The sequence below is a fragment of the Camelus ferus genome, chromosome 9 (assembly GCF_009834535.1).
Source record: "Camelus ferus isolate YT-003-E chromosome 9, BCGSAC_Cfer_1.0, whole genome shotgun sequence".
In the NCBI taxonomy this organism is placed as follows: domain Eukaryota; kingdom Metazoa; phylum Chordata; class Mammalia; order Artiodactyla; family Camelidae; genus Camelus; species Camelus ferus.
Window position 1 is genome coordinate 77,158,494 of NC_045704.1, and position 21,129 is coordinate 77,179,622.

Genomic DNA, 21,129 nt, shown 5'->3' on the forward strand with positions numbered 1-21,129 from the left:
GGTAATGTGAAACTAGGAGAACAGGGGAGGGTAGGTAATAGGGTCTTGGAGCCATCTTGAGGTCCTACATGACTTAGCTTCTCTGAATCTCAGTTTTCACATCTATAAAATGGCTAAAAGATTTATCATCTTGTGGGGCTGTTGTGAGGTTTGAGATATTATGTTTATATTCAACACATCAATGCAATGAAACTGAAGTCACACTCTAATAGGCAGAGCCAGAGTTTGTTGACATGGACCCATGTCTGTGTGCTGCTAATGCCCACATCTGCTCCGTTATTTCACAGTGCCACCTTGAAATCTCACCTTCTGGGGCATGAGTCACAGCTATACTCTATGTGACCCAAATCAAACTTCCAACCCAGAAGGGCCCTTCTGTGTCCTTCCATGGCACCTGCTTATTTTCCTCAAGGGTAGCGAATGGAGGAACTTCAACCCACCTCACTCCTCTGTCTTGGTTTGACTCTAGGGCAAGGAGCTCCATTTTAGAAGGGTGAGTTTACACTATGTCTTTTTCTTATGGCTGGGGGTTCACCCTGCTATGCTAAGCAGAATCTGATTTAAAATTGAAAAGGGAGAGGAATATAATGTATATATTTGTTTAAAATTCTGAGCAGCTAAGTCCATTTAAAGTAGGTTTGAAAGAGGCCAGAGCTCCAGCTTGGCCCATATAAGCCTTGAGTGGAATAATCCTTCATGCCATAGGTTTTGCTGGAACTCATTTTATGACTGCTTTTATTCTTCATTCTCCTCTTTCCTAAAGAGCAAAAATTGCAAATTCTCCTGCAGACTGCTCTATTGCTTTTTGTGTAGCTCCAGCCTGATCCTTGTTCCTACTCCACCACTAGCTGTGCATCCTTAGCAAGTTGCTAAACTTCACTAAGCCTCAGTTTCCTTGTCCGTAAGGGTTGCTCTGAGGATCAAGGAGATAATCCACTTAGTACAGTGCCTGGTATATAGTAAGCCCTCAGTAAATGTTAGCCATTGTTATTGCTACCCGTTAACCATTTCCACTTCCTATGTGACCAATGAATTAAGAGCATTGGTTCTTTGCAGATCCCTTTGGGAAACTCTACTTTCTGTGATGGTTATGTCCCAGCTGGGGCGTCTCAGCAACTAAACTGATTTAATTCATGATTGATTACTCGGATTTCAAGTTTTAAAAGAACCTTCTCAGGAAGTTGATCTCTGCCTAAACTTTCTAAGTCTGAGCTCAATCATATCCTTTGTGAATCAGCAATAATTCTCTTCTTTTAAATCCTAAAACATTGATAGCTTCTTCCACACGAATTTATGTTTGTTGAAATATTGTTTTATTGGTTCATTTACGTATACTGTCATCATCAAGGCATTTGCTTTTTTAACTAATTTTTGACTGCCTTCAGTGTGCCAGAAACTGAACTACTTAATTAGATTTTAAACTCTTCAGAAGTGGCTCTCTCATTTCTTTGACTTTCCTGAAAGCCCTGCACAGTTTGGACACACTGGATGGCTCCTCATAATTCTACACAATTATGATGTCTTTGAAAAATGAATAAAATAAACTTTTTGGAGAGTAAATTTTCTATTCAGTAGTTGACTGGGTGAAGTCTGTTATAAATCGCTTTACAAAGTGAGGAACTCTTGTAAAGGGAAGGATCCCTCCCTTCTTCATGTATAGTATACGTGAATTCGTAGTTTCTTAGGTGGTATCAACTCGCAATCCGTGGGCACGGTTTCGTTTTCCGACGTCACAGGACGTCGAAATTCGATTGACATCCTCCCGCTAGGGGGCGCTCAACTGCCCACGGAGATTCCACCCGCACCGCGCAGCCTCCGTCCACGAATGGGCGGGGCACCTCTTACAGGCGCCCGTGACGTCGCTGGAGGGCGCGACCCGTGAGTGAGGGCGGGCTTTCCCCTCAGCGAGGGGCGGGGCCAGCCCGAGCTCCGCTCTCGCCGCAGAAGTAGGTTGGGAGTGGGAGGCGGTGGCTTCTCTGAGGTGTTTGGGAAGATGGCGCCGCCGGTGACGGAACGGGGGCTGAAGAGCGTCGTGTGGCAGAGTGAGTGCGGTGGGGCAGGGGCCGAGAGAGGGAAGGCCAGGAGGCCGCGGCGCCGGGCCTTGCTTTCCTGCCCCAGACCCGCAGGCTCTTCGGGAGCCGCCGCGGGCACTTGTTGCTTTGCTCCCACGTCCCTGTTAGAACTTCCTTTTTTCCTTCCCAGCCCTACTTCTGGCCGGCGCCAGGGATGGGCGGGTGCGGCAGGACGCGGCCTTCCCGCGGGCGCCCGGCACCCTCGCGCCGCCGCGGGGCGCGGGCGAGCGGCCCCCGGCCCGGCTTTTCCGCCCGGGGCCCCTGCGCGTGTCCTCGGCCGGGCCCCGCCGGCGCCCCACCAGTCGGTGATGTCTCTCCACTCGAGACAATCTGAGCGCTGTTCCGCTGAGCCGCCCCTCCCCTTCTCCGCACCCTCGAGTTTCTGAAGCCTGCCTATTCTTAATCGTTTTAGGAGCAGGGAGAAGTTTACCACCATTCTTTATAATGTCTGTCTTTAAAAACAGAAACAAAAACAAAAACAAAACCTCCCTGTTGAACAGACCCTTCCCTTCTAGAAGAGCCTACTTTCTAAAGAGTTCTTAAGAAGGGACCATCGGAATGATTACATCTCCAGGCAGAGCTGCACCTTCACCTCTTCCTTTACACTGGCCCAGCCCCGCCCTTCTGCTAGGACGGTACTACTTACTGATAACTGATATTCTGCCGTTCTGCCATGTCATCTACGACTTTCATAAGCATCAGTCCACACCTAGGTCTGCCAGCTTAGAGAAGGAAGGAAACAACCAAACAGAAGGAACCATCATTGTTTGGCATTGCTGGTTCAAAGTAATTATGGTCTATTAGTGGAAAGGAAGTAACATCTAATTAGTGTTCCTGGCTCTGGCTTGTTGAGCACAACAAAAGTAGTGACTGAGTTGACAAAATTCTGGGAGTTACAGAGTTCCTTGTGTAAAATTAAAACTCCAGATTGATAACTCCTATTGTGTTTAACTTATCAGGTACTAAAAAACAAATGTATAAATAAAAGGAGAAAAAAAAACAGGTATGACAACATTTTTTTTAATCGGGTAATTATAAGGTTGGCATTTTGTTTTTCAGAATTTACATGGGTCACTTTTAAGATTCGGTAATGTTTTAAAATCACAATGGCATTTAAGTAATTTATATGAAATGGGTAATGAATTGTGTTGTATAAGTAATTTCCAAGATGGTGGTTAACATCACTATTTATTAGGGGGAAAAGGGGTTAATATAGTAATGTCCCTACTGAGAGCGAGGAAGCTAGGCGAGAGGGAGTGTTCAAAATAACAAAATTTCCCGCTTGTGCTGCTAACTTGAGGTAGCACCAGGATATCCAGATGGAGTGTAAGATAAAGAAGATGGGACACTGAATGGAAGGGAGGTGTAAGGGTTAAACAAATAGTTCTTCGAATTTTTATGTAAATAGTAAGGTAGCTCAAAGAAAAGATGTTACTCATTCAGCTTTTAGTGAGTGGTGTACAGAGAGAAAGAGAAGTGGGAGCCTCTGAGTTCTGTTAGCAGAAGATGCCCGAGTCTGAAAGAAATGGTGAAGGAATCTCCTGAGAGGTAGGAGAATCACACATTTGGCTGGGAAAAGGTTTTGCTAGGTTGAAGGTAGTATTGTTAGGTCAGGGTACAAAGCTAAATAACAACCTTCAATTTACCTGCAAAGTAGGGAGAAGGGAACTAATATTTCTTGAACATTGACTCTGTGCCAGACACTATTCTTTACATATATAAAACTTAGTAGGAATGGTTATCTCTATTTCACAGAAGTTAAAACTGATAACAGCTATTACCATAACTGCATTATCCGTAATAGCCAAGAAGTCAAAATAATCCAAATGTCCATGGATTGATGAGTGGATAAATAACAAGTGGTATGTCCATACAGTGGAATATTGGGCAATAAAAAAGAATGAAGTATTGATAATGCTGTAATATTAATGATCTTGGAAGTTATGCCAAATGAAAGAAGCCAGTCATAAAGAACCACGTATTTTATGACTGCATTTGTATTAAATGTCCAGAGTAGACCAATCTATAAAGATTAGTAGAAAGTAGATTAGTGGTTGCCTACGTTTAGGGGGGATGGGGAGATGTAGGGATGATGGCTAAGGGGACTGGTTTCCTTTTGAAGTAATGAGAATGTTCTAAAATTGATTATGGGGTTAGGTGCACGACTCTGAATATACTGAAAGCCATTTAATTGTACACTTGGGAAGAATTATATGGTATGTAATTATATCTCAGTAAATGTATTTTTTTCAAACCTGATACAGCTATTAAATATAGACTTAATGTTCATACTCAGATCATTTTGGCTTCAGAGTTAATATGTGACCTGTCTGTGACTTTCTGTAATGTTTAAACGTAGGATCAGGGCCTTACCTTTTGCCCAGTCTGTTGCAGTAGCCTCCTAACTGAACCTCTAAGCCCTTGTTCTTTCTCACTCTAGTTTATCTGACCAATAGTCACCAGAATGGTTTTCGTGTAATAGTACTGTGCTCTGATCATGCTAATCTTCCTGCCTCAAAAGACCTGCAGAGAGAGACCCCATCCTGTTGCCTAAAGATCATTTCAAACACTTAGTCTGTTTTTGAAGACTTATAACCTGGCTCCAACCTGCCTTGTTATCTACTTTTCCCTAGTATAATATTGATGTTTGGCTAGTCTGTTGACACTTCTCAGAATCTTCTGTTTACACATGTCGATGCCAGTTCCTCTATCTAGAATGCTCCTCTTACCCCTATTCTTCCCCTGTCCAAATTTTAGCCAGCCTTCAAGTTTCAGCTTACATGGGGCTACTACCTCCAGAGCAGCTTCTCACTTTAATCCAGCCCCTTATATTTCTGTGGCATTTAGTTTATCTTTCTCAAATGGTATGTCTCACTACTGCCTAATGTGACTCTCTTGATAAGCTTCTTGAAGGTAGGTCCACTACTGTGTCTTCTAGAGCTTTAAATTCCAAATAGGCCCTAGCAGGATGCAATGGATAACAATGCTTGTTAAAAGTAAACAGTAGATCAGTTTTGTAATTTCCCCCCACTTATTCAATAAATATTATTGAATTCCTCTGGGAATACAGCTGTAGAAGGCAAACAATTTCTCAGCCTTCTTGAGGCTTGCATTCAAGTGGGGAATAATAGAAAATAAATATGTGAACAAAGAATGAACATGATTATTTCAGTTTGTGATCAGGAAAGGTTTCTCTGACGAAGTGACATTTGAGCTGAGACCTAAAACATGAGAAGGAATCAGCCTTTAGGGACTACATTAAAACACTTTCTTAAAAAAACTTTAATATTTTGAGTGCAGATGGCTCCATTTATTTTCAAAATTCATTCCCATATTTATTCTCTTTTTTTTTTTTTTTTTGAGGGGGGAAGGTAATTAGGTTTTTATTTATTTTAATGGAGGTCCTGAGGATTGAACCAAGGACCTTGTGTGTGCTAGGCATGCACTCTACCACTAAGCTATACCCTCCCCACTTCATTCCCATATTAAAAATCAGCAAAAGTTTCTAGTGCTTGGTATTGCTGATTTCCTACTTTTTGCTACTGGGAAGTGGTGGCAAAAATATCACTGATAAAAGGTTTGAAATAAAAGTTTTGAAATAAATTTCATCAAATTTATTTCAAAACACATGGCAAAACAATAATTAAATCAACCATAAAGCAAGTTCAAGCCACCTATGGCATTTTTTTTCCTTGTTCAGTACAGCCTGTTTTCTTTTTTTGTCTGTTAACAATAGTCTAATCTAATGTTTGTAACTCAAATATTTTAGAGGAAATGTTAGAGAAAATGGCATATGAGAAATTACAAATAAAAATAATGAGATTGTATTTATTTGAACTAATTCTTTACACATTAAATCATAAACTTCTTCCTTTTTTTTAACGTCTTCCTCCTGACCCGTATATAGCTTCAGATATATTTTTTATTTTTCATTTTATGACTTCCTCTTTTTAAACCCTAAACATTGACATAATGTTTTCCATCCTCCTTCATAAACTTTGTAATTAATATTTTAAATTGTTCTTAAATATCTTGATGTGGCAAAAAAAATTTGATGAAAGATTGTAAAATAAAATTAATCTTCATCCCTACCCAGATCCCAAACTCCTTTTCCAGAGATGGCCACTCAGGTTTCTTATAAATTCTTTGAGAATTGTTCATGTAGTATAGGCATGTATAAGATATTTTTATTTTTTGTTTTAATCAGTTACCTTTGTTTTATGTCTTTTTTCATTCTGGTCACTTCTTTAAGTTTATCATGTTGAACAAAATTTTCTCTTACTTTTTGGATATGTGCACAGTAATGTATTCATTTAAATCCATATTTATTGAATATCTACCCAGTGCTGTGCACTATTCTAGGGGCATATTCCTTGACCTCCTGGAGTTCACAATGCAGTGGGAGGAGACAGGTACATAAGAACTAAGTGCTATGTTAGCAGCATGAAGAAGTTTCATGGGAGAAAAGAAAAGGAATTATTTCCTCTCTCAGAATGGATCAGGGAAGACTCCAAAGAGTAGGTAACATTGAAAGGTAGTAGGATTTTGTCAGACAGGGAAATCTGAGTCAAGACCCAAAGGTGTGAAAGTATGTGATTGTTTATGGAAGAGGGAATAATTCCTTTTGTTTGAATATAGAGTATTTGTTGTAAGGAATAGTGGGGATGAAGACTAAAAGGTAGGTTGGAGCTAAATTGTTTAGACATGCTCTAGCAGTGGGGAGCCATTAAAGACGAAAGATTTTTTTTTCCCACCTTCTCAAATAGAAGTCATCAGCATTTTGAGAACTCTGTTAGAACAATGCTAGGGGGAGCATACAGGTCAGTGGTAGAGCATATGCTTAGCATGCACAAGGTCCTGCGTTCAATCCCCAGTAATTCCATTAAAAAAATAAATAAAATAATAATAATAATAATAATAATAATAATAATAATAATAATAATAATAATAGAACAGTGCTGAAAGGAAGTCATTTTCTTGTTCTTAAAATTTTCATTAAGTATAATACTAGTATAAAGTGCACTAATGCTAAGTGTATAGCTGGATGAATTTTTATTCATGGAACTACCACCTAGACTGAGGTATGGAACATTTCTAAGCACCCCATAGCCCTTCCCAGGCCAAATCCCACCCTCTCCCCAAGAGTGACTCCTGTTCTGACTTATGTTACCACCAAACAATTTTACAATGGTGGCTTTTTACCTTTACACCCTTTTGTTTAAGAGAGGAGCTCTTCAGATTTTTAATTGTAAAGTATTTTCTTGAAAAATAAATATAGAATTTGCTGATTTCTACCTAGAAATAATTGCTTTAATATTTGCCTTTGTATATATCTAGTTGGTCTTATAGTAGTCTTCAGTTTTCGTATGTTGTACTTTCATACAATTTTTAAATAGTGAACTTTGAAGGCCCTAGGTGGTCTTTCCCATGCACACACAATTCGATCTGGTTTTATTCAACTAGTAATGAATATTTTGCCTCTGCCCCAGGCCCTTGCAATTACCTTTATAAAGATTCTTCCTATTTTCCAGACAAATCAGTTTTTCTTGCATTGTTATTAACAGGTTTGTTAATAGTTTGTGATCTAAGATAGTGGTGCAAGAACACCTTCAGCATTGCTGATGCACATGATGTTAGTTCTCCTTTCATTTTCCCCTTCAATGTTTTCATATCCTCTTTGGCATTATAGTTTTAAATACATTTCCTTTTATATAACGGAGAAATAGAAGGAGCAAAGATAAGGTAATTGGTATTACTAGGTCATTAATTAGGTAGCATTTGGACTGGTGGAAGATTAATTTAGAAATTAGGTAGGACCAGTTAATGGAGGATGTTGAATAGTAGAGTCTAGACTTTATTCTGCAGGCAACAGCGACCATTTGAGAGAATTTTGAGTTTGGTATTCATACAACAAAGGGCTGTGCTTCAGGAAGATGACTCTGACAGCAGTGTGACAAATGGATTGGGAAAGGTAAAGGGATTGGAGGTGGAAAACAGGAAATCCAGATAGGAGTCTATTGCAGTAGTTCAGTGAGAGATAATGAGAAACAAGGCAATGCTGGTGACAGTGGCTCTCACCAGAAAGAACAATCAATCCTGCTGGATGATCGGAAATGGAGGAAGAGGAAATGGCCAGAGACTATGACTAAGAAAATGACAATAGAACTCATAGAAATGGAGATGTCTAGAGCAGTTTCTAGGGAATTTAATCTCCATTTGCTGTAGGAAGGTGCTTAAACCTGTATTGTGTAATTGAACGAAGAAAGAGACGAGGATTTGTGGAAAATTGAAGGACTGCTGAGGGTTAGGGGAAATAGGGAGATGTTGGTCAAAGAGGGCAGACTTCCAGTTAGAAGGTGAGTAAGTTCTGGGGATCTAATGCACAGCATTGTAATACAGATAACAATACTGTACTGTAAAATTGACAGTTGCTAAGAGAATAGATCTTAAGTGTTCTCACCCAAAAAAAGAAATGGTAATTGTGTGAGGTGATGGAGGTGTTAACTAACACTGAGGTGGTAATTATATGTGTATCCAATCAACACGTATGCCTTAAAGTTACACAATGTTATATGTCAATTATATCTCAATAAAGTTGGGGGAAGAAGTTGAAGGACTGATCTAGTAGATGAAACTCTGATGATGAATATGATCTTTGAAGAAGGGTATAGAGCAAGCAGAGCAAAAGTAAGAGAATTGAGTCTTGGAATATATCCATATTTAGGGTGCTAGAGAATATTATAAGATCAAATGATTTTCATTAATATTTAGAGGAAATGCCTTTTTAGTTCTGTAATACTAGTTGATGTGATTTCCTTTGACTCCTTCTGAACATGTTTTACCTGTAACCACATCACTTTTCATGGTTGGTTCTAATCTCTTTCTACAAAGCTAGTTTTCTCTTTATCATTAATTTTGAGATGCTAACACTGATTGGCTTGGTATCCTAGATTCTAAGGTAGCACTAATCTAGTAGAAATAAAAGGCCAACCACATATGTAACTTAAAATTTTCTGGTAGCCACATTTTTAAAAAGGCAAAAAGAAGCAGATATAATTAATTTTTAAAATATGTTTTGTTTAACCTGATATATCTAAACGTTATCATTTAAACATGTAATCAACATAAAAATAATGATATGTAAAATTTCTCTTTTTGTACTAAGTCTTTGAAACCAGGACATCCCAGTTCAGGCTAGCCACATTTCAAGAGCTCAGTAACCACACGTGACACTGCCATATAGGACAGTGCAGTTTCTAAGGTGTTAAAGACTGGAATGAGTTCTGCCTAGGGAGCTGTTCAGTCTGCTCCAGCATAAATTCCATGAGCCTTCATTTCTTTAGAGAAAGGTACAGATCTGGTTAAAAACAAGCAGAATGACTGATTTTCACTTTGTTTTAGGTATACAGAAATAAAGCAAGCTTAAAAAGGGAAGTACTGTAATGTTTCACTGTCCAGCTCTATCTGAGAAAATCCTTCCTCTTTCCCTGTAGAGGAAACCACTGATTTAAGCTTAAATTATGGTTAAATACATCAGGCTTTTGCCAATAACTTCATATAACATAATCTTCTCAGCAAACATTTACAAGCCCCTTAACTAATATAGCTTAACACTTCAAACCTTCCTAATTACAGTAAAACCTCCTAGATCACAATTCTTACGATGAGTATCAGTAACCCTTATTGAATATACCCTCTACTTAAACATGTCATTTTTTAATGTGATGACAGAAACTTGATGGTAAATTTCCAAAAGCATTAGGTTAAATATAAATTAAGAAATAAAAGGTTTAAATGAATTATGTAGATATCTTATTATCAAGAACTAATGAAAGAAGAGTTACTATAATTTACTTTTTAATTGTATTTTGTGTATTATATACTACATAGTACTACAGTTTTCAAAATTAATTGAAAATAAAACATTAAGTGTGGAAAATTTCATCTTACAAAGTAGAATGGTATTTGAATTGCCTTTGTGTATTTTATTTAATAATTTAAGACATATATTTAAATTAATTTTGGAAATCATTGCAAGGAACATATTAATAATATTCATTGATTATAAATAAATTCTGAATATTTGTATCCTAATGCTGTGACACATATTTTTGAAAATTGTAAGTAAATCAGGAACAAAATTACTTATCTAGTTTTGATTGTTAAATGAAATTTAGCAATGGGCTAGTTAGGGATTTTCCTATGGGGTTTTTGTTTTCATCTTGTTTACTTAGGATTTAAGTAGAATAGGAAAAACCAAGTCAGACAATACTTTCAGAAATATTTTCCAGGTATGCTTATATGCTTAAATATATTAGCCTTTTTAATGATATTTTTATTCTCAAAAGTTTGAAAATATATTACAGTTGAAATATACTGTATATGTTAAGTATTAAAGAGAACTGGGTTTTTACTTACAGTTTAACAAGTATATATGCTTTTTATGTAGCTGAACAGATTTTCCAACTGATACTTCCCCAGCCATCTTGGAAATTTTGAGTAGTTTTTCTGACTGTTTAGATTCCTAAATAATTCTCTTTTTTTCTTGCAGAGATAAAAGCAACAGTGTTTGATGACTGCAAGAAAGAAGGCGAATGGAAGGTAGAATTTGCATTTTGCATAGAATTTGCATAAAACTAGAAGCCTTATATTGAAGACTTCTATATGTTTTACTTATACTTCTGTAAGAGTATACGATCTAGAACCACACTGCTTGTGTTCAGATCTTAACTTCACTTCTTATTAGCTGTGCTTCTTGGGCAAATTTCTTGACCTCTCTGTGCCTCTATTTTCTTGTCTATAAAATGGGGATGATAGTACCTCTTAGGAGAGTTGTAAATATTAAATGAATTAATGCATATAAAATTCTTAGAATGGTGCCTAGAACGATTATTCTACAAGGGGCATTTTATAATTTTTAGAAAATCTGATGTTAAGTATAAGATACAGTTAAAATGAATAAGTTCTCTGCTTCAAAATGAAAATATGTCTATTTACTTACTTATCTATAATAATATATGTATGTATATTGAGAAAATAAATTTCTAGGTCATCCAAGTTAAATGATGAGTTGAGGTAATTTTGCTTACTGCCCTGATATTTTAATTTTATACTATAAAAGGTTTATAAGTTTGAATTGGTTTAATGAATTAAATCCTGTCTTTTGTGAATTCTTGGCAGTCACATGCTTATACTTAATTTATATTCATCTTTCTTAACTTATATTCATTTTAAGATAATGATTCTAGATGAATTTACCACTAAGCTTTTGGCATCATGTTGCAAAATGACAGATCTTCTAGCAGAGGGTATAACTGGTAAGTATTACAAATACTCATTGTGACGGGGAGAGGGTATAGCTCGGTGGTAAAGCGCATTCTTAGCATTCATGAGGTCCCGGGTTCAATCTCCAGTTCCTCCATTAAAATAAATAAATTTAAAAACCTAATTATCTCCTCCCCATCCCCCCCCAAAAACCCAAATACTCATGAAAACCTTTTTTTATTATGATTGGGAGAGTTTGAAGTATTAATAAATTTTAATTAGTAATTGTGTTTTTCAGGGTTTTTTTTTTTTTTTAGTGACTCTAACCATAATAATTACACAAGATACTGTTCTTTTGTCTGTGAATTGATTTGTCCACAGAAAGCTTTTTTTGAGAAACATTTTATAGGACTGTATATTTTAAAACACACTACTGTGGATTGTTCTCAGTATCCTCCAGAGTCACCTAGGTTTGCTCTGGTTTAATCATAATCTTATCCACTAACTTGAACTTATTACATTCCTTTTGAGTTCCACATGAGCTCTCCTGGATTGGCAGTTCAGTGATCAGACTTTCTGTCCGCATTCGGGTCATTTGTGAAAATATTCAGTGGTGTCTTGTAACTTTTAAGAAACATGAGAAAAAGTATATGTGTGATGCTTCCTCGGTGTCTTCACTAAAGTCAAGTAAAAACCTTAAAAAAAGTAGACTGTGAGTTAGATTATCCCTTTGTCACTAGTATAGGAATATCATAAAAAATCTTTCTTTTTTAAATCATTTATAGATATCCACTTTTCAGTGAATTGAAGAAGTGGCATTTTCTGCTATTAATGACCAAATATTTCAGAATCTTTTCACAGTCTGTGTTCTAAAGCATATTACAATATTGTTATAACATTGTTAACATGTACATTATTCGCTAAACATAATATATAGTCTATATAGCATAAAATGACTGTAAGACTTTATTTTGGACATTAAGCAATAAAAATAAGTTAACCCAGATACAAAGGTGAAATTACAATTGTTGAGAGTGGAGATAAGAGTAAAATTAAATATTTCCTTTGAAATCTTTTTTGATATCCTATCTAACAGAAGCTATGCTAAACATATACTTTACTAGTATAAATTTAGGGATGAGAAAATGAAAATGAATCAGCCTATTTAAAAGAGAAGTCCAACAGTAGCCTTCCTTGCATGTCAGATTAATGTTTTTAATTCTTTCTAGGCCCTTTGGCAGCATGAGTCTTGAAAGATGGTTCTCTTGATTTGTAAAATGATACATTAAATTCGTTTTTTAAACTATAGCCTTAATAGTTAATTTGACAATTCAGAGTTTACTAGCTTTAAATTCACTTTGTTTTATATTACGTATTTTATAAACTTCTTAATTTCAATAATAAAAATAGAATTGAGTAAATTATGATTATATTTCATTTTAAAAAATACTTTATAAATATTTCTGTATGATTTTAAAAGAACAAGTTAATTGGCAATTTATTTAAAGACTATTATAGAAGTTAAAAACTTGGACTCTGGAGTTGGACAGATGTGAGTTGGAATCCTGTCTTTTCTTTTTTACTGTGTAACTTGGGTAAGTTACTTAACTTTTTTAAGCCTTAGTTTCCTCATTTGTAAAATACACATAGGGTTATTATGATAATTCTTGTAAAGTGCTTAGCCTGGTTTCTGATAACATGTTTCCTATTATAGTAGAATATTTTTAAACAGAAATACATATTTTAATTTTAAATACATTTTCTTGATTTCTTCATGGAATGTTGATTGCTTATGCTAGTAGACCTAACTATCAAATAACTACTTTATCTTTTTTCTCATGAAAATATTAAGAAATATAATAAAGTTCATTTAAAAATTATTTCAAGTGTGTAATATTTCATTATATAAAATGACTTTTTTTGTTAGTTGTGGAGAATATTTGTAAGAATCGAGAACCCGTCAGACAAATGAAAGCCCTTTATTTTATCTCTCCAACATCAAAAGTAAGTATTTTGAATCTTTAAAAAGTACATTCTTGGTGGGGAGAGTATAGCTCAGTAGTAGAGTGCCTAGTATGCATGAGGTCCTGGGTTCAGTCCACAGTATCTCCATTAAAAATAAATAAATAAACCTAATTACATCCCCCCCAAAGGAAAGTACATTCTTTAATATTTTCACTACTGACATGATTTTCTAATAGAAAATTCAAAGTAGTAAAATGTCCTTTATTAGAAAAATAGTGCTATAAACTAGTTTGCTTAGGAAAATCTGTGAAATGTTGTTTCATTTCATTTTGCTCACTAAGAATGTTTAAGTGAAAGAATTCCTTTCTCCCATATATGAAAGCAGAATTTAATTGTATAAAATGGTAGAGTTTCTTTGAATAATTTCTTACTCATACAATTCCTATTCAACTGTAATTTTTAGGAGGATGGAAATATATGGGAATGAAATAGTCTTGGATTAATCTTTCATTTATCATAGTGATTTCCCAATAGTGTATGTATATATGTATGTGTATACATACATTTGTAGGTATATAGGTATATATATATTTTATGGTAAAGGAATTTCTTTAGTTTCTAATCTAACCATGATTCAGCTCATACTTAAAGCCAAACTTCTAGAGCCAAATAAGGCAGCAGATTCTTTTATTCTGTATGATATCAGAGAATGTGTTTTCCAACACATCCTTTGGCTTTTTCCTACCTAGAATGTTCATTTGGCAATCCAGTTTCATTTCTTCTAACTCAAGCAGATAGTAGGGAAAAACCTAGACATTTACTATGTAGTCTGTACATATTGGCTGCTAGTGAATTTTAATGACATTTTATATCTTATCTGTAATATAACTTCATACAATAAAATTCATGATCAGAAAAAATGAAAGTCAAAAGCACCATTTTTCACCTACTAAATTGGCAGAGGGATTTAAAAAAAATGCATCTTTATTTATGTATTTATTTATCTATCTTTCTATCAATATATCATATTCTAGCTGTCAGTCCATTATCAATGGGTAATGGAGCAGAAATTATACTGCTAGTGGATGTATAGATTAGTGCAGCCTTTTTGGAAGTAATTTTCTAGTGTCAAGAACTTTAAAACATTCTGTATCTTGGAGTTTATTGTAAAGAAATAATCAAATTAATATTCAAACTAAATTCCTAGCAATAAATAAGTCATAATAAATTCTTAGCATTAACAAATAATTGTATGAAAGACCTTGTGGCCGTTGAAAATAAGGTTTCCAGGAAATTTTAATGATCAATATGAATTTTTATGTTTAATGTTAAGTGACAAAAGCAGGATATAAAATTGTATATTCAGTAAAGGATCAAACAATTCTGAGAAAATGGTACCTGAATGTGACTCCTTTTTCCACCACAACCAACTGCAGTTTCTCTTCCTGTCCTGAATCAGTTACCTCTTGGTTACTACGGGCTTCTGGGTACAAGTGAGGCCTTGGGCTCCTTGGGTACTTGTAGAGAAACCTGGTGTGAGATTTCCTTCCTCTGGGGCTGGGCGAATACCTGGAGACCAGCCTCAGAGAGTTCCCAGGCAAGGATCATAAAATGACAAAATTTAAGAAGAGTTTGACTATAAGAGATTTGTGAACCCTAGGGGAAAGGTCACTTGGATGGTTTGTTTGCTTTTACACCTACAGCCCTCAACAGGAGAAACCTCTGCCTTCCTCCTCATAGGGTACTCCCAACAACTAAACCTAAGCCTGAAGTGAGCTGACAAAGAAAAGCAACCACACATCTAAGTGGATCAAGTGCCCAGAGAGAGAAGGTTTATGAGAATAAAGAAAACACACATCTAGCAAAATATAGGGGCTTGGAGAGAGGGATGATAACCTGAACAGAAAAATAGTACATTTAAGAAGAGTCTGGTATAGCACATAAAAAAACTTTCTGAAGCTCAGAAACGTATTTTCTCAGTTATATAGTTAATTGAAGAAGAGGCTAATCACTATGGAAATTTGAATTAATAGTCTAGAGCATCAAACTAGATTATCTCAAACGAAAAAACAATCATGGAAATCATGGTGGGGAAGATAAGAGACCTGCAAGATGGATTCTTGAGCTCTAACAAAAATATGCTAGCTCTCAGAGTTCCAGGAGGAGAAAAAGGAATGGACAAAAGTGAGAGAATTAGATTCTTTGTTCTTCATTTTTGCTTTTTAGACTATCATGTCTTTAAAACTACCAGCATTGAGGCAAATGCTACCAGACTCTCTTACCTTGTTTTCCTCCTCCTTGAAGTCTGCTAATCTTTGGGCCTTTCATTCTAATCCCCCTTGACAATTTTAGCTCCTAGCTCACTGTCAGTCTCTTCAGCACTTCTCTGGTCAGTCTCAAATGGTTTAATTATCCGTATAGGTAATACTTCCAGTTCGTTCATTGGCTTCTCAATTCCTTGATCTGTATCTTCCAGTGGTCTTGTCTTTTTTGTTGCTTCAGCTTCCCAGGCACTTGACCATTCTGAGATCTCCTTATCTCCAAAGAGCATGCTGTTCATACATTTTACCTTACTACTTAATACGTTTCTAGCTATAACTGGCTGGACAACATAGCATCTTAAAATGCTACAAACTTTTATAAATTAAACTGTTGACAGTTAAGGTTTTATTTTATTATCAGAATAAAATAATCTTAGTTATTTCAAAAGCTAGCATATTTAAATTAGTATTTGATAAAATGTGTATTAACATCTAACCTTTTTTAAGTCTGTAGACTGTTTTTTACGTGATTTTGGAAGTAAATCGGAGAACAGATATAAAGCAGCGTATCTATACTTCACTGACTGTAAGTAGCTTTGCAAAAGTTACTGCTTCATTGTTTCAAATCCTATTAATCATGAAGTATTTCTTACAATACTTCTAATACTAGTGAGTGACTTTTATTTACTGTTTGATCTAATTTAGAAAGAATCTAAAAATGCAAGATTATATCTATCCTAATTCATGTTAAGGTGATAGAAAATTAAATCATTCCAAACAGTTTCAAAAGACCATCATTTTTGCTGGTATACAGGGTGAGGGAGTTGGCAGAGAGGGCTACCTCTCAAATTCTGTGATGATAACAGGAAGAATTCTTTAAATCAAAGTTTCAACTAGGGATTTGATTATATAATAAAAAATAAGACCCATTGGGAGAAACTGCCATCTGTTTGCTAATATTAAGGGAGAAAACCTATCACGTGTCTTTTTCTATGCTGTACATTCAGATGGAAAGCAGCTAAACTAAAGAATCTTAAAGTCCAGAGACACATACAATTCTGTTTTAGGTTTTATCTTACATAGTTATACTGCAGCAATAAAAATGCCATTTATTAAGTCAAGTCTTGGTCTCTAAGTTAAGAGAATCATCATTTGAAGTAGTATGTTATTTTTCCTGTCAGTTACTATTTATCTCATGTCTAGTAGTAATTTGCATTCTAAAAAATGCCATACCATAAGTATTTGTCATTTAAGTAACTTTATCATTCAGAAATACATGTTTATGGAATTGATAAAATTTAATGAATGTGATGCCTCTTTTAATTTAAGGAATCTTGAGGCTAAAGAGCATCATGTTAAAAGACAGTAGGAGCCACTGGTTGATTTTCCAGCCTAGATTTAGTGAAATTATAAGCAGTTAGGTGAAAGGGGGGTGGGAGGAGGGGAGGAAATGGGCTCTAAACTTACTAGTTTAGAGATTTAGAATTTCCTGACATTAGAGAAATTTCCTGTAATTCAAGGAAAAATAAATTTATATGGTATGGTTACCCTTAGTGGCAGATATAGAAAAGTAGTGTAAACTCTTAAGAAATTCTGAAAGTTCTATGAAAGATTATTAAGTCCTGAGTTTGGGCTTGTTTTCATTTCAAACAATTTTAGTTGGCTATGTTACTAGCCTTCTAAGGGAATATATCTTAGGTTATGGTGGATATGAATGGGGAAAATGAAATATCCATTACAGCCTTCGTGACTAGAATGCTTCTGCTCTGTAAAGTGAAGAACAGTATTTATATATTATCTTTGTCCTCATAGTAAATTACTTTGTGAAAGTCAGTAATTATATATAAAAGAATTGGATATTGGAATAATTTATTCAAAAGAATGAAAATTTAGATGGAGTTACATGTTTTGGTTTGTTTTCTTCTCTCAGTTTGCCCTGATAATCTCTTCAACAAGATTAAGGCTTCTTGCTCCAAGTCAATAAGAAGATGTAAAGAAATAAATATTTCCTTCATTCCACTTGAGTCTCAGGTACTTTCTGTTTTTTATTATTTACGTATTTATGTATGTATGTATGTATGTATATATGTATTTATATATTTGAGCAGAGAAAGGCTTATTGCAAAGGCAAGCAAGGATAATGGGTGGCTCATGCTCAGAAGACCCAGACTTTCTTTATTTTTAATTTTGGTTCATAATGGATTTTAAAATTCAGTTTTATGAGCCTGTTTGTTAATAAGGTATATCCTAAAGATGTTTTATATGTTATCTATTTGGTGAATTTTGAACAATCCACAAATAAACATTTCCTCTGATGAAGGGAGGAACATGAGTACTAAATTATAGTATAACATTAATAATGAAAGTGAAACTTAAATTTCTCATCTGCCACTAAGTCCTGTGTGTATCAAGGTTTACAGCCCTATCAGACTGAAATCAAAAGATTTTAAGCCCAGTTGTTGTTGGATGACTCCAAAGAAATAAATGCTTTTAGGTTCTGTAACCATTTATGATATTAAAACAAAGTTCTTTAATAAATTTTTTATGGAACATTATGTAAACTGTCATTTATTTTAATTTATAAAATGAAGGATTTTTGTAGATTTATTTTGCCTTTGGAGAAGTTAATGAGCCTTCAATTAAAAATAATAGTGGTAATAGCAAACACATAGTACTCTCTGTATGTCAGACACTTTCCTAAATGCTTTCCATAATATTCACGTCATCTTCACAATAGCCCTATGAATAGATGGTAATTCTATCTCCATTTTAAAGATGGGGAAATCAGAGGTTAAGTAACTTGCCTTAATCACACACCTGGTGTACTGTTCAGCTCTGTTCTCTGTGTTAACATTTCATAGAGTTGAAATAGTTCACTGTTTTTTGGAACTATAAGGTCAACATTTTAAGAAATAGAAAGGTCCTAAATAACAAATTTTTCTTTTTAGCTATTGCTGTTTTTGACAAAGAAAGACCTTAGTCAAATTTGCAAAATTTTAAGATGCCTGCTTAACATTAAACTGTTTTCTAAAGGTTTCTTTTAGATTGATTCCTTTTAATATGATATGTAAGTTTATTGTAGGGTAAAAATGGACTTCCTAAAATGATGTGGGATATAAATAGTACTGTGATAAATATTACAAAAATGCTCAGAACATCTTGCCACATGGAAGATAAATATGGTTTTAGCCTCAGAATTCATTAAAATTCAGTAACTGCTGTGTTTGAAGGGGAGGTTTGTGTGGATATCTGCTAATTTGATGACTGATGGAAATAACTTGTGTTTACGTGTATAGACAAATCTTGTGGGGATCTTCTACTTACCAGTCTTTACAAAATGTTGTGATTAAGGTCATGACTGTCTGCTGTGTTTTTTCCCTAAGAAGTTTTTTCTTTTAATTTACTTCTTGATAAACATCTTAGGATAGTTTACTTAATAATTTAACTATTATGGAGAAATTACAGTGAAAATATTATGATCTTTTGTTTGATTGTTAGTGAAGATATAAATGAAATACTACTAAGCGCCTTGAGCTATGAGCAAAGGCTTACATGAGCATTTATCAAGATCATGTGCAGTGGACCCTGCCTTCCAGATGCAGAGCGGTCTGCTGTGAAAAGATGAGCAAGATACATGCTCCGTCTCAGCTGTATAAGAGAAAGTATTGCACATGTTCAAAACTATACCAGTGAAGATTAGGTTCAACTGCTTGTAACAGGACAATTTAAACTTTCCATGCTTAAACAAGATGGAAATTTATTTCTTGCCAATATAAAACAAGTCAGGAAATGGGCTATATATCTATTATGCTGGTCCTACACAATTGTCAGGGGCCAGGTCTCCCCTAGCGTGGCCCTCATGATCCAAGATGACTATGGAATTATTACATTCTCATTTGAGGAAGCAGGATGAAGGAGAGAAAGAAGGAAGTACATAATTTTCATTTATAACTTGTTAGCCAAAATTCAGTCACATGCCAATACCTACGAGCATGGAAAACAGAAATATAGCTTTTAGCTGGGCATATGGCTGCTTCCCCCAAACAATTGGTATGATTACTGAAAAGTAAGGGAACAATGGTTTTTGAGGAAGCAGCTTGTAATCTACCACAAGAGATTAACTAACTGTCTCTGAGAGAAGGAGAAAACATTTGAAGAATGGATAGAATTTCATAAGGGAGTATTGAAGAAGGAAAGAATATTCTAGGAAGTGAGAGTGCAAAGATACAGAAGCAGAAAGGTGCAAGGGAGCAACAGGGATATGGATTATAAGGGGTGACAGTATGATGGATGAGGTTGTGTTTATAGGTAGGTTGAGACCAGGTTGTAGGAGACTCCAGGTACTATCAAGAGTGACAGAAAATGGGCTCCTGCAGAAAAGTCCTGAAGTCCTGAAGGAAAAGGAGAAGTCAGGAGATCGAGGAGAGATTGATAAAGTCAAATATGATAGTTCTCCAAAGAAGAAAAGTTGGACGTTGAACACATTTAGAAGTCACATGGAAAGGAAGGAGGTTGACTTCTCCTGAATCTGTGGGTCAGAGGCATTAAAGAAAGCTCTCTTTCCCTTTCAGAGGGTTTAAGTTAATTAATACCCTCATGTATACATTAGGGCAGTTAGATGGAAAGCATTCAAGAATATAGAGGAGTTTGTTTATAGCTAAGCTAGCTATGAATTAGCAAGAAAGGTAGGTGGAAGTTGTGGGGAGCTGATATATTCAAGGAGCTGATTGTGGGTCATGAAGATGAAGAAAGCATTTAGTAATAGTCTAAAGGAACATGATAGTGATGGAAAGTGGGGGGAGGAGGAGGGAAAGAAAGGAAAGGGAAGAAATGTGAGCGTAAAATGAAAACCAGCTCCCAAATCCTATTTGGTTAATTGGAGTACTAGATTCTAGCTTAGATAACTGTGGTAACAACTCCCCAAATACCAATGCATTACAACAGCAGAGTTTATTTCTCATTCATGTTAGTGTCTATTGTGGTTTGACTGGGGCTTTGCTCTACATCCTCTTCATTCTGAGACTGAAGGAGTAGCCCCTGTCTAGATCACAGCAGAGGGAAGAGAGAAATGGTGGAGCCGCATGGTGACTTTTAAAGCTTTTGTGGGGAAGTGGCACATGTCACGTCTACTCACATCCAGTGACCATAGCAAGTCAGATATCAATGAGTGGGAAGGGTACTCCGATAGGGAGAGGCCCCACAGGGAGGGACAATAAATATTTTTGAATAGATATTATGTTCTGGAGTGGAATAGTATACTATGAGGAAGCCACAGTCCAGCTGTAGGGTGCTTGTTGGCAGTTAACATAGCAACCAAAACTTGGAAGCACAGACAAAAGTGATAGCTGCAGCTAAATCTCAGTCCATGTTTAGGCTTCTGCTGTGGGTGATCAGTTGCATTCAGAGAAACAAATGACTTTGTGAAAGGAAATGTAGGAAAGTTTATTTGTAATTCATTAGCGAATGTATGATGTTTATTACATACCGTATACTTTTACATTCAATACATTATTTTAGGCTAAGGGGAAGTACTGTCATTGTTTAAAAAAATTAGTTTAATAGGGAAC

At 35.5% G+C, this 21,129-nt stretch overlaps 1 protein-coding gene across 2 annotated transcripts in view; it reads left to right on the top strand.

Moving 5' to 3' along the window:
- Positions 1–1,890: 1,890 nt before the first annotated feature.
- The window catches only part of STXBP3 (syntaxin binding protein 3), a 47,063-nt gene continuing 27,824 nt past the window's right edge, over positions 1,891–21,129 (top strand). The window contains exons 1-7 of one of the 2 annotated variants that reach the window (XM_032487242.1): positions 1,967–2,042; positions 3,032–3,075; positions 10,624–10,673; positions 11,308–11,389; positions 13,264–13,340; positions 16,070–16,148; positions 17,493–17,593. In XM_032487242.1, coding sequence (XP_032343133.1) covers positions 11,311–11,389; positions 13,264–13,340; positions 16,070–16,148; positions 17,493–17,593 — 336 coding nt within the window. In that variant the 5' untranslated portion in view covers positions 1,967–2,042; positions 3,032–3,075; positions 10,624–10,673; positions 11,308–11,310. Of the gene's footprint in view, positions 2,043–3,031; positions 3,076–10,623; positions 10,674–11,307; positions 11,390–13,263; positions 13,341–16,069; positions 16,149–17,492; positions 17,594–21,129 lie in introns of both variants that reach the window. The other variant, XM_032487240.1, reaches the window with a different exon arrangement.